This window comes from Excalfactoria chinensis, chromosome 28, assembly GCF_039878825.1.
Source record: "Excalfactoria chinensis isolate bCotChi1 chromosome 28, bCotChi1.hap2, whole genome shotgun sequence".
In the NCBI taxonomy this organism is placed as follows: domain Eukaryota; kingdom Metazoa; phylum Chordata; class Aves; order Galliformes; family Phasianidae; genus Excalfactoria; species Excalfactoria chinensis.
In genome coordinates this window covers 887614-900559 of record NC_092852.1, presented here as the reverse complement: position 1 = coordinate 900559, position 12946 = coordinate 887614, and the positions used below count along the sequence as shown (strand labels likewise).

At 63.4% G+C, this 12946-nt stretch overlaps 1 protein-coding gene across 1 annotated transcript; it reads left to right on the top strand.

Moving 5' to 3' along the window:
- GLI1 (GLI family zinc finger 1) lies at window positions 1–12143 on the top strand. The gene is made up of 14 exons (XM_072358045.1): window positions 1–210; window positions 3941–4054; window positions 4208–4296; window positions 5403–5570; window positions 5690–5785; window positions 6246–6441; window positions 6666–6828; window positions 6976–7077; window positions 7184–7324; window positions 7639–7788; window positions 8003–8167; window positions 8612–8860; window positions 8963–9242; window positions 9994–12143. Exons 4-14 carry the CDS (start codon window positions 5474–5476, stop codon window positions 12141–12143), a joined length of 3789 nt encoding a protein of 1262 aa, XP_072214146.1. The 5' UTR covers window positions 1–210; window positions 3941–4054; window positions 4208–4296; window positions 5403–5473.
- The last annotated feature ends 803 nt before the right edge of the window (window positions 12144–12946 follow it).

The following is a 12946-nucleotide window of genomic DNA, read 5'->3' as shown; positions in this document are numbered from 1 at the left end:
GGTCCCGCTGCGTTCGGTGGGGGCGGACCGAGATCCGAGCCCTGGGGGAGCGGGGGGGGGAGCGGAGCCGTCCGTCCCGTCCAACCCTGAGCTCCGGGATCCGCCCCGCCGGGGATCGAACCGCACCGGGACCGAACCGAACCGCATCGCACCGCACCGGGACCGAACCGCCGCCGCCGGGAGGAACGGAGCGCTGAGCACCGCCCGGAGGTAGGGATAGGGATGCGGGGGTTGAGCGCGGGGTTCGGGCCGTTCGGAGCTCCCACGCTCTCGCGGTTTCGGGGGGGTGGGCAGCGCCGTGTCCCCCCTCCCCCGGGGCCGGGGCAGGGATGGGCCGGTCGGGGCGGTCCGGCTCCGGGTTGTGCCGCATCCCCGGTACCGGAGCGGGGCAGGCGCTGCCTCGGCCCCAGTGACGCAGCGCCAGCGGGACGGTCCCGGGGCTCCTCGAGCTGAACGCGAGGTGCTGCGGGCTGCGACCCCCAGCTCCCCACCCCCTTCGTCCTTTTGGGTCACTTTGGGTCACTTTGGGTCACTTCAGCAGCATCCCCTTGGGCGGGGGTTCGGTGCTGGCACAGGGGGTTCCCTGGGGGGGCTGCGCTGCTCCCCCCTCCACTTCAGAGCACAGCGGGCCCACTGCTCTGTGCCGGGGACCCCCCCCCGGTTCTGCGGGGGGGCAAAGCTGCTTCCCCACCCACATCATGGAGCACTCAGCCTGGGGTCCTCCTGCCCTTCTGGGGGTGCATTGAATGGGGTTTCCCCCGAGCCCCCCATCACTCCGAGCAGCCACTGGCAATGGCCCCAATGCCTGAGGTGCCCCCAAAGCTGCCTCCTTTTTGCCCCCACCCCAAGTGTGCTGGGTTCAGGACGTGGCTCCCATCGACCCCAACTGGGGGTCTGGATGCTGGGGCTGCTCTTTGCCCTCCTCCATAACCCCAGCCCTGCCCTCCATCGGCGCTGATGTGGTTGTTTGGTGGTTGTTTGGTGGTCAGAGCATCCCTGAGGGCACGTGTGAACCCTGTGTGTGCACACACACCTGTGGGCACGTCTGCATTGCACGTACCCGTGTGCATTGCACGCTTGTCTCAGGGATGTGACACATAGCAAAGCCCGGGTGGCTTCTTGGTGTGAGCTGTGAGTCCCGGTGCTGCAGCCCTTCAGAAGCAGCAGAATAACAGTGGGAACAGCTGATAAAATAGCAGCCATGGAGTGGGAACCCAGCAGCAAAAACACCGCGTCGGGTTTCAGCTTCCGGGGCTGAAGATGGGGCAGGGCTGTGGGAGAGCCCCAGATGTGGGGTGCAGACCCTCCCATCCAGCCCCATAGATCCCAGTCCTGGTGCAGATGGGGTTGATGGGGCTCTGTATATTGCAGGGCAGCACCTTTAATGCTTTAAGACCCCCCTCCCCACCTCCCAGATCCTGAGCATCCTCACACCCCGACCCCAAGGGGTCCTATAGGACGGAGCTGTGCAGTGGGGACGGCTCAGGGTGACCCGAGGACAAACATCACCCCCTGCCCCCCCTCCTGCTCCTGTCCCGCTGTGGGGTGGGGGGTGATTGCGGTGGGGAGGGGCTGCCCCATGACTCGGGGATGGACTTTTATGGCTCCCACATGTTCCATTTCGCTCTTTCCCTCCAGCTCCATCAAGGGGGAAACATAAAAATTCCTCCAACAGCCGCCGCTGTTTTCTGTGCTTTCCTCACCCCAAAACCTCCCCAACTCCCCCCTTCCTCCCCCAAACCCCCCCCCCTCCCTGCAGACCCCATCCCATGGGTTGTATGGGAGCATCGTGTAGGGGTGGGACGTGTGGGGCCAAAGCAAACAGGGACCACCTATTGAGCGCCGCTGCTGGAGGCTGGGGGCTGCCCCATAAGGGGGCACAGAGCTGAGAGCCCCCCCACCTCTTGCAGCCCCCCCTGCCCGCAGGTCACCTGGCTGCTGTGTGCACACACGTGTGTGAGCCAGAGTGAGCGTGTCAGTGCAAGGTCCCAGCTGGGTGTGGATGCGTGTGGGAGTGGGATGGGGTATATGAAGACGTGGTGTGTGGATGGGGGGGGGGGGTCCCGTGGGGGGGGGGGCACCTCAGGCCTGTCGTGGTGCAGCAATGGGGGCAGCAGAGGAGGATTCTGATGTGGGGGATCGTAGTGTTAAAGGCTGGAGGAGGAGGAAGGAATGGGGCTGTGTGTCATGGTGGGAAGTTCCACCTTTGCCCCCCAGAGTCAGCACAGCTCCAGCCTGGGGACCACCGTGGGATGAGCTCCTCATTGCACAACCCGCCTGGGATCGTGACACCCCCCCCCCCCCCCCGACCCCTTTCAGAGCCCCTGAACCCGAAGCAATGAGCTTTGAGGGCGCAGCAGTGGGGATGGTGTGGGGCTGTGAGTGGCTTATGGGGGAGGAATCAGTGCTGGGGTGGGCAGGAGGAGCTGCTTCCAGGGGGGGCTGTGCAGGGGCTGGGGCACAACCCCATAGTGCTGGGTTCCCATTGGCACAGTGGGGTGTTGCTCCCCATTGCTGCCCCCCCAGCCCTGCAGGTTGCACGTGTGTGTGTGTGGTGGTGGTGGGGGGGATGTAGGGGGGAGAAGATCAATGCGTTCAGCCCCATGGGGTTAAACCAATGGGGCACACGGCTGACCCCAGGGGTGCAGCTCTGGGGCTGTAGGATCAGCTCTGCCTGTCCAGGGCTTGGGGGGGGCACGAAGTTGGGGGCCCCCCCCCTCCTATAAAGCAAACCACGTGTGCAACACACACACACACACACACACACACACACACACACACACACGTGGCCAAGTGTGCGCTCACACACGCAGGCAGCAGCTCAGCTGCCCCCACGCACACTCAGTCCCTCCCCCGGACCCCCCACGCCGGGCTCTGTGATGGATTGTGCCACACACAGCTCGGCCGGGATGGGATCGCTGCTAATCCAGCCCTGACATCACATTCCTCCGCTGTGGGGCTCCGGGGCTGTTAACCCTGCCAGGGCTGCGCTGGGATGGGGGGGGATGTTGGGGATGATGCTGAGCCCCCCCCCCCTAAAACCCTCCTCCGTGTTCGGCTGCAATGGGTGCAGCTCTGCCCTTCTATGGGGGCACAGTCCCTTGTTTCCCATCCCTTCTCGGTGGGTCTCAGCGCCCCTTTGCCCCCTTTATCCCAACCCCCCCCCATCCAACACAAACTGGAGCCAGATGATAGCGATCAGACGCGGCGTTTGCAGGAAATAAAAGGCAAAAAAAAGAGGCAGGATAGGAGGGGGGGGGGGGGAGGTGAAGCAGTGATGGGGGGGGGGGCCGGTCCCGATCCCCTCCTGCTCTGCGTTGCTGCGCCCGGAGCCAGCCCTGCTCCGTCTGCTGGCTGCGATCCGTGTTTTCTTGGCAGGGAAGGGGAAGGAATGTGGTTCAGTTTGAGTTTCTTGGCAAAGAATCGGCCGGGGAAGATTCCCTCCATCCCGCCTGCGCCCGCCGCTCGCATTTATGCCCATGGGCTGCGACTTGGGTGGGCCGCGGCGGCGGCAGAGAGCGGCGATGGGGAGGGGAGAGCAGCGATGGGGAGGAGGGGGGGGGGGATGATGGGTTGGATCCCATTGGCTCCCCTGTATCCCCCCCCCCCCCCGGCCCCGCTCCACATTGCCCGTGCTGGGGGCTGCTGGGGTGCGGGGTGTCCCCCCAGACCCCACAGGGAGCATCAAGGGGCCCCCATTGCACCCCCCCATTGGTTGGTCCCCCCACTGCTCAGAGTGGGGTTCTGTGACCCATAGGTGGGGTTCTGTGACCCCCCCCCACGCTGTACCCATAGGGACACACTGAGCTGCTCCCGAACAGGAGGAGTTATGGGGCGGCAGGGATGGGGTGTGTGTGCCCACATGGATCCCACGTGTGTGTGCTGTGAACACCACAGGGTGCTCGGGGGGGTCCCCTCACTCTGTGACCCCCCATTTCAGCTGCAGGAGCTGCAAGGAGGGATCCGGATCTGCTGCAACCCAACAGGACCTGAGAGCTTCTCCATGCAAGCAGGAGCCCGGCAAGCACGGTGACACGGATCCACGTGTGTTCATGTATGTAACACGCAGGGCCATGTGCATGTACGTGTGTGCAAGTGCGGCCGTGCACCTGCACATGTTTGCACACACGTGCGCTGCACGGAGCTGCGCTCGGCTCCACACAACAGCGTGGTTTTGAGGAGCTCCCCCCCCTCCTCTCTTTGCCAGATGCTGCACTTGGGGTAGGGGCAACATGAGGGGGGTCCCTTGGAGCTGCTCCCCACATCCGTGCTGCGTGGTGTGGGCGCAGCACACAGGTAAGACCCCCTCATCCATCCCCCCCCATCTCCCCTGTTTCCTCCTCTTGTCTTTCCCTTTGCTGCCCCCAGCCCCACCGCCGTGCTGCCCTGCTCGGCCCCCCCCCTCCATTCTTCCTGCCTGACACTCTCACAAAGCCCCAAGACGAGCTTTCAAAGGGGCAACTCATGCGGAAGAATCGCTGCCCCCCTCACCCTTGTGCTCCCAACAGCAAACCCGACTCTTTCCCAGCAGGGTGAGGGGCTCCCGCTCCCCCAGCCCAACTTCTTTGGGGCAATTCCTCCATAGGGGAGGCTGAGGGGGCCTTGGTTTCAGCGCCACCCACGTGTTCCCCCACTCCTTGCAAACCCACGGGGGTCCTGGGGCAGGACGGTGGGGGCAGCGCCGTGGGCTGGGAGCTGCTGGGTGGAAACGAGGCCCAGGCTCCAGGCAGGGCTGAGCCCGGTGGGCTGCGTAGGTGGGACGGGGCAGGGTTTGGCCCGCAGGCAGGGCGGGGAGCCATGGCGGGGCTGGGTGTGATCTGCAGCCCTGATGCCAGCCTGGGTCCATCGGCCAAGAGCGGCTCCAGCTGTGCCTCCCATTCCTCCTGCAGCCGTCAGGGCTTGGACAGGAACTGGACCGTTTTTAAAGCCCTTTGCAACTAAATCTGTACCAGAAAGGGAACGATGCGGGCTCTGGTGCTGGGGAGATGAAGCCCTCAGGGTGAGGGGCTCATAATGGGCAGGGGGCGGCAGGATATGGAAGGGATACGCATACGCCATAAGCATATGCCACATGGAAGGGGCAGCCAGGCGGGAGTCCCGGCGCTGTTGGGTCTGTGATGTTCCATCATTGAGTCCACTTTTCAGCCCGGGACCCTCCGTGCCCCAAATTGTGTGATATGGGGCTGCTCCCCCAACCCCAGTACTTTGGGTTGGGAACACGGTGCTGTGTGGGCTGGGTGCGGGGCCTGCTGGGGAGGCCTGGGCCTGCGGGGTGCCGCGGCCTGCTCGGGATGCGGCCTGTGCGGCCCCGAGGCCCGGGCGTTGCCTGCGCGGCGCTGCGGCGCCCCCTGCGGGCACTGCGCCTACGCGAGGCCGGGGCTTTGCCCCGCTGCTCTCCGCAGGCCTCGACCGGCGCCGGCCCCTCGGAGAGGAGCGAATGCGGCCCTGAAGGCTGGGCAGGCCCCGCCGTGCCATGTTCAACCCCGTCACGCCTCAGGCCCCCGGCTACGCCGAGCACTGCTGCCCGCGGCCGCTGCACGGACCCTCTGCGGGCACAGCGGGGCTGCAAGGTCGGTCACAGCCCCATCAGCGTGGGGTGGGCACAGGGGACACGTGCCTTCAGTTGGAGCCTCGGTGCTCTCCCTCTCTCACTCTTCACCCTTTCTTTCCTTCTCTCCCTCCCCACCAGGACTCGATTTTCCCGTGTGCCATCAGCCCAACCTGACCAGCAGTCACCACGGCTATGGGCTGGCGCCCGGCACTGAGCACCAGGGTGGTGCTGATGGTAAGTCCGTTCTCTTGGGGCACGTGAGGAAAGTGAAGGGTTAATGGGGGCGTTGGGCATCTCCCGGCGATGGTGCCAGCGGTGCTGAGTGGGCTGAAGCTGCTGGGGCTTCAAGGACCTCACCTGGAACAGTTGTTTCTATCAACAGGGAAATGTGTGTTGGCTCAAACAGAGGCCGGTGTTGGCCAAGAGGGTTGGGCGCTTGTCTTGGGCTTGTATAGGTTGTAGAAAGGAGCTGGTGCGTGTCAAGAGCTTTGGATACCCCTTAGGGTTTGTGGCAGGGAGGGGGGATGCTTCTGAGCGTTGCCACAGTCTGGAGCCAGCAGCTGGCACACTGCAGGCGCTCCGCCGGGCTCCAAAGCACCACGCTTGTGTCCTTGGGGGTTACTCCAGTTGCTCCAGCCTTCCGGGACCCATTCTAAGAGGACTTGCCCCCCCAAACTCTCTGCCACCGTCCCAGGCTCGCGGTTCTCAACGCCCCGTGGTGCTGGAAAGCTGGGCAAGAAGCGGGCTCTGTCCATCTCACCCCTGTCAGACTCTAGTGTTGACCTGCAGACGGTGATCCGCACCTCGCCCAACTCCCTCGTTGCCTTCATCAACTCCCGTTGCGCTTCCAGCAGTGGCTCCTATGGTCACCTCTCCATCAGCACCATCAGGTGGGCACCGGGCTTCGACCCACTGGCACACAGACAGCCTCTGGTTGTAGGAACCTGAGTGCTGCTGCCCAGCTCGGGGAGTGCCAGGGGCCAAAGTGGGGCTGGTTGAACGGGAGGGCAATTAGGGCTGATGTGCTAAGGCAGGAGCTGCTGAGAGCTCAGATCCCGGCCTAAACTCCTGCCCTCTGCTGGTGCCACCTGCTCATCCCTTTTGCTCTTTGCAGTCCATCGTTGGGGTACCAGAACCCTCCGGGGCAGCAGAAGGGCCAAGGGCAACTGTTCAGCCACACTCCACCTCTGCCACCTTGTAGCTCCCACGAAACCCTGTCCTCCCGCACAGGGCTCCTGCATCACACCCCGGCTCGTGGGACCCTCAAACACTGCCAGGTATGGGGCTGCAGGGATGCAGGGATCCCATAGAATGGGTGTGCATCCCATAGACTGGGTGTGCGTCCCATAGAATGGGTGTGCATCCCATAGAATGGGTGTGCATCCTGCTGCTGACTGCTTTGCTATTTCCCCCTGTCTCTGCAGCAGCTGAAGTTGGAGAGGAGCCTGAGCAGCCCCTTGACAGCCAAATACCCAGAGGAGAAATCTGAGGGTGATATCTCCAGCCCAGCCTCCACCGGCACACAGGTACTGACCAGGCCTTGGGGCTCCACACACCCCCCCATGTTGCTCCCAGGCACAGGGAAGACCCAGAGTCGTGCCCTGGAGTTCTCACCTGGCCACGCTCCTCCAGGATCCCTTGCTGGGGATGTTGAGCATTCGGGAAGATCTGGAGAAGGAAGATGGGAAACCTGAATCTGAGACCATCTATGAAACAAACTGCTACTGGGATGGCTGTGCCAGGGAGTTTGACACACAGGAGCAGCTGGTGCATGTGAGTGAGGTCCTACCTGGGCACCCTGAACCCACGCTTGGGCTGCAGTGTTGGAAGGGAGGGAGATTCATCCTCCTCTTCACCTGAGCCACTTCTTTGTCATCTCCCCATACTGTGTGCCAAGGGACACCACCCAGCCTGGCCTTTCTCACCTCTGGGCCAGCTCTCCCAAAGCTCTGCATCCAAACCTCCTGCTTTCTTCTCTGCATCTCCCTTCGGACCCTCCATGACCCCTAGATCTTCTCTTGGCCGCCCCCATGTGGCCTCTTAATTCACCCCCTATGCCCCTCGTGATTCCCTTTTCCCCCCCCCAGCACATCAACAACGAGCACATCCACGGGGAGAAGAAGGAGTTCGTGTGCCACTGGGCTGCGTGTTCCCGGGAGCAGCGGCCCTTCAAGGCTCAGTACATGCTGGTGGTTCACATGCGGCGTCACACAGGGGAGAAGCCTCACAAGTGCACGGTGAGATGGAACGGGGCTCCTTTATGGAGCTGAGGGTGGTTTATGGCACTGCGGGGGGGGGGGTTGGGGGGTGGGAAATGAAGTGGGGGGGGGGTCGTAGCACCAGAGCCCTGTGCTTGTTGGTGTGGCACAGCTGCACATGGGGCGCATGGTGGATGTGCTGTGGTCATTCAGGGTCTGCTTGAAGGTTGTTTTGCTCTGCTCTGCCCCGCAGTTTGAGGGCTGTAACAAAGCCTATTCCCGGCTGGAGAACCTCAAGACTCACCTACGCTCCCACACGGGTGAGAAACCCTATGTGTGTGAACACGAGGGCTGTAACAAAGCTTTCTCCAACGCCTCCGACCGGGCCAAGCATCAAAACCGCACCCACTCCAACGAGGTACGGCTGGGGGGGGCTCTGCCGCCCTTTGGGTTCCCCTTGGGTTGATCCCTGGGACTTTTCCTTATCAGATGTGGAGGTTGGCAGCCTGTGGTGGGGATTGGAGCTCAGGGGTTCCCTTCCAACCCAATTCATTCTATGGTTCCATGATTCCCTCCTCACCCACTGTAACACATCCCCAAGTCCCTTTCTTCTGCCCACCAGGATCCCTTTATCCCCGCCCCATGCAGCGGAGCTCTGTCCTTATATTTCTGTATCTCTAACACCCCACAAGGGGATTCACTCTCTGTCCTTCCCCCCCTCAGTTTCCTCAGCCTCAGAGAAGGATGAGGAGGGGATTCTGGTGCTTCATTGGAACGAAATGCAGTTCTCCCATTGGAAGGGACCTCCAAGGGTCGCATCCGACCCTTCTAACCCCTTCCTTGTCCCTTTTTCCCCCCGCAGAAGCCGTACATCTGCAAGATCCCGGGCTGCACCAAACGTTACACGGATCCCAGCTCCCTGCGGAAACACGTGAAGACGGTGCACGGCCCCGATGCCCACGTCACCAAGAAGCACCGGGGCAGCGCGTTGCCTGGCCATGCACTGCCTGCCTCTGCTGCAACACAAGACATGAAGCAAGAGAAAAACACAAACGGACCCGCTGAGATCCGGAAGGACGACGGCAAATTGTTGGTGCCTGATTTGGCCTCGGTGAGCAGCCATAGGGCGGTGATGGTGATGGTGGTGTCGGTTTGCATCCCAGTTTGCACGAGCGGATATTGGAACCTTCTTTATCCCTTGTGTTCCCCCCAGAAGCCACAGCCCAGCCCTGGAGGGCAGTCGTCGTGCAGCAGTGACCGCTCCCCCCTGGGCAGCACCACCAACAATGACAGCGGGGTGGAGATGATGGGCAACACGGGGGGCAGCTACGAGGATCTGTCCACGCTGGAGGACGTGGTGCCTGGGGAGCCCATGGGAACCTCGGGGCTGATGGCCCTTCAGAAGCTCGAGAACCTTCGCATTGACAAACTGAAGCAGATGAGGAAGCCGGCAGCAAACAAGAGCCTGAATCTGCCGGCCATCCCCGGAGCTGGTGAGACCTCCTGGGTGTGGGGCAGCCCGTGGCTGCTGTGCTGTGCAGACAGAGGGGTGCTGACATGCTGAATGGGAGCTGTGCCCCGTCCTTCACTTGAATCCACGTCCTGTCCTATAGAATCGTGGCATAGAATCACAGAATGGGTCGAAAAGGACCTTATTGAGTTCCAACCCCCTGCTGTGTGCAGGGTCACCAACCAGCAGCCCAGGCTGCCCAGAGCCACATCCAGCCTGGCCTTGAACGCCTGCAGGGATGGGGCATCCACAACCTCCTTGGGCAACCTGTTCAGTGCGTCACCACCCTCTGGGGGAAAAACCTCCTCAGATCCAACCCAAACCTCCCCTGTCTCAGTTTAAACCCATTCCCCCTTGTCCTATGGCTGCCCACCCTCACAAACAGCCATTCTGCTCCTGTTTATACAGAATTGGATGCCCACCATGAGGTCTCCCCGCATCCTTCTCTTCTCCAAGCTAAACCAGCCCAGTTCTCTCAGCCTTTCCTCATAGGGGAGCTGCTCCATCCCTCTGCCCATAGAGCTCTGCATCTTTCTTGTGACCTTCCCCCACTTTGTACCTGGGATTGCTCTGACCCAATGCAACAGCCTGAAGGTGCTTGTTATATTTACATGGTCCCACTTCTCCAGCCCGTCCGTGTCCTTCTGGATGGCTCCCCTTCCTTCCAACCATCACCTGCTCATCGTCTCATAGGCCGCTGTGTTGCTGGAGCTGTAAGTTCCCTTCTCTTCCAGGTCTGTCCGGGGACGTGGCCGGTCTTTGCGTCCCGTCCCAGCGCCGCATCTCGGAGCTGTCGGCAGCGGATCTGGCCGTTCCACCGAGCGAGCGCCGCAGCAGCGCCACCAGCACCGTCAGCTCAGCCTACACCGTCAGCCGCCGCTCCTCCGCCGCGTCCCCGTACCTGGTGGGGCCGAACGTGCCCGGCGACGGAGGGACGATGCCGGGACGTTCTGACGGCTACGACTGCATCTCTCCGGATGAGCTGCGACGCTCCAGCGCCGCCAACCCGTGCGGAGCTCTGCCGGGTGTGGGCAGCCTCACTCCGGCTCAGCGCTACCGACTCAAAGCCAAATACGCCGCGGCCACGGGTGGGCCGCCCCCGACCCCGCTGCCCAGCGTGGAACCGCTGAGTCTGGGCGGCCACGGCAGCCTGCCCGGGGACTACCTGGAGCCGGCCGTGCCCTCCTGCTTTACAAACGGCTTGTTGCGAAGGCACAGCTCCAACGAGCATCGCGTGGGCAGCCTTCACCCTCATCTAGTGCCTGGGAATGGGGCGAGAAGGGCCAGCGATCCGGCCCGGACTGCAGCCAACCCTCCTCATTGCGTGCCTAAAGTGCAGCGTTTTAAAAGCGTGGGGAACATGAACGGGTCGGCGTTGAGCAGAGCCGCCCTGCAGCCCCTGCCTGCTCCAGATGGCAGCCTCCAGCGCCGCGTCTTCTCCCCACACCCACCCAGCATCAGGGAGAATGTTTACATGGAGAGCGTGAACGCGGAGGGCTCCGGACCTGGCACTGGGTCCGGCATGTTGGAAATGGATCCGTTCTTGAACTACCCCGAGGGAAGCTTCCCCTGCCAAGGGACCGACGTGCAGCTGCAGTGCGGGGCTCTGTATGGAGGCACCCAGCGGAGCCCGGGGGGGGGAATGCAGCTGAACCCGGGTGGGCACGGGGAGATGGAGGACGGACTGCTGCAGCCTGACTTCTCCCTGTGTCAGATGAACCAGCACTTCCCCAACCCTCGTGCTGCCGGCGGGACCGCGCTGCCTCCGTGGGACGAGCCCCCCCAAAGCAACGAGCTGCTCGTGAGCTCCGGGCAGCAGCATCACAGCGCTCCGTACCCAGCGCCCAACCACAAAGTGCTGGGCGCGTGTCAGGACGGCGGCTTTAACGACGGGCGTCGCTTGAACTGCTTGCAGATCAAATCGGAGCAGCGATACTCAGCTCCCGGCCCGGCCCTCGCTGCGTGTCACAGCGCCAAAGCTGCACAACCCGCCGCGTTCGGCCGGGCCGTGGGGGGGTACGAGGCCGAGGAGCAGCCAACACACGGCGGCTACGTGGGCATGTTGAGCCCCCGGGGCAGGAGGGCCCACACCCCCACCTCGCAGGCCAAAGAGGTGATGGTCCGCAGCTACGTGCAGGCGCAGCAGGCTCTGATGTGGGGGGAGCCCCCCAAGGGTGGGGAGGCCGGCGTGGGGCTGGGCGATGAGTGCGGGCAGTACCAGGGCGCTCACGCAGCTCCGTACCTTGGCCCCAAGTACTCTGCTTACCAACCCAAAGCCAGTCACCTGCAGGGGCTGCTGGAGAACACCCACCTCCTGAGCCCCCCCCCGTGCTTTAACCCCGACATGGTGCCACATCCCCCCAGCGGCGTGAAGCCACCGGGCCACCAGAACAGCGTGGGCTATGGGGGCAGCGTGGCCGACCCCAACCCCTCCTACGAGGCGGCAGGTGCCAACCCCCAGCACGGGCTGCGCCTGCCCCCCGTCCATCCCGCCCCCGAAGCGCACGGCGATGCGCTGCTCTGCTACCCGGGTCAGGTGGGCAAAGGCAGCCACAAGCTTCAGGGTCCCCCTGCTGCAAGCTGCGGGGGTCCCGGGCGTTGCACTGGGAGCCTGGGGGGCAACAAAGGCAGCTCTTGCTTCTACCCGGACTCGGGGCAGCAGGCGTTCAACAGCCTGGACTCGCTGGACCTGGAGAACACTCACCTGGACTTTGCTGCCATCGTGGAGGATGCGGAGAGCCCCACGCTCCTGCCTGGCCCCCCCAGCCCCACTGGGGGTCTCCTGCTGCCTGCGGCCGGCGGTGCCAACATGGCCGTGGGTGACATGAGCTCCATGCTGAGCACTTTGGCCGGGGAGAGTCACTTCCTCAACTCCATCTCCTGAGGGGGGGGGCTGCAGGTGGGCTGTCTGCACTGACCCCGGTGTGGGGGCAAAGTGCCTTTGGGGACAGGGATGGGGGTCCCCCACCTACAAAGGTGTGTGGCCTTTGGGGAGTGGGGGGGGGGGGGGACACCACGCAGCCCTTTGGGTCTGGGGGTGCGACACAGCAGAATATGCAGCCACAGCGTTGAAACCAAAGAGCTCAGCACCCCCCACCCCTGCAGGCAGCCCCCCCCCACCCCCCACGTTTATGTCCTCATCCCTGCCATCATTTCCAATGGACGGGAGGGGGGGGCGATGCTCTGCCGTAGGGATGGCAGGATGGGAGTTGGCAGGGGGATCTCGGTGCCACCTGTGCCTGTGTGTATTATAGTGTACATACATCCGTCTCCCTGTGCCCTACGGACCCTGACCCTAAAGCTTTCTGTTTGCAAAACAGTGCCCCCCAAAGCCCCCCCCATTAAACCCTTTCTCAGGGGATCCCGCAGCCCGACAAGAAGCGGGGACCGCCCTCGGGATGGAGCTCCGCTCCGCTCCGCTCGGCTCACGGCCGCCGCCCGGTGCCCGAATCCCGCATCGCAACCGGACACCGGAATTAGGGGGGGGGGCTCTGTGGGGCCATAGGGAGTAACGGGGGGCTTTGGGAGAGCCCTGGGGGGGGGCTGGAGTAAATGGGGCCAGTGCTTGGAGTCGAATAGGGCGCGCTGCGGAGCCTTTGGGTGCAGCTTAGAGCGCACCGAAGGGATCTGGGGGCGTTATGGGACGCCCGACGGTAAAGGGGGGGTGCACGGAGTCCTTAGGGCAGC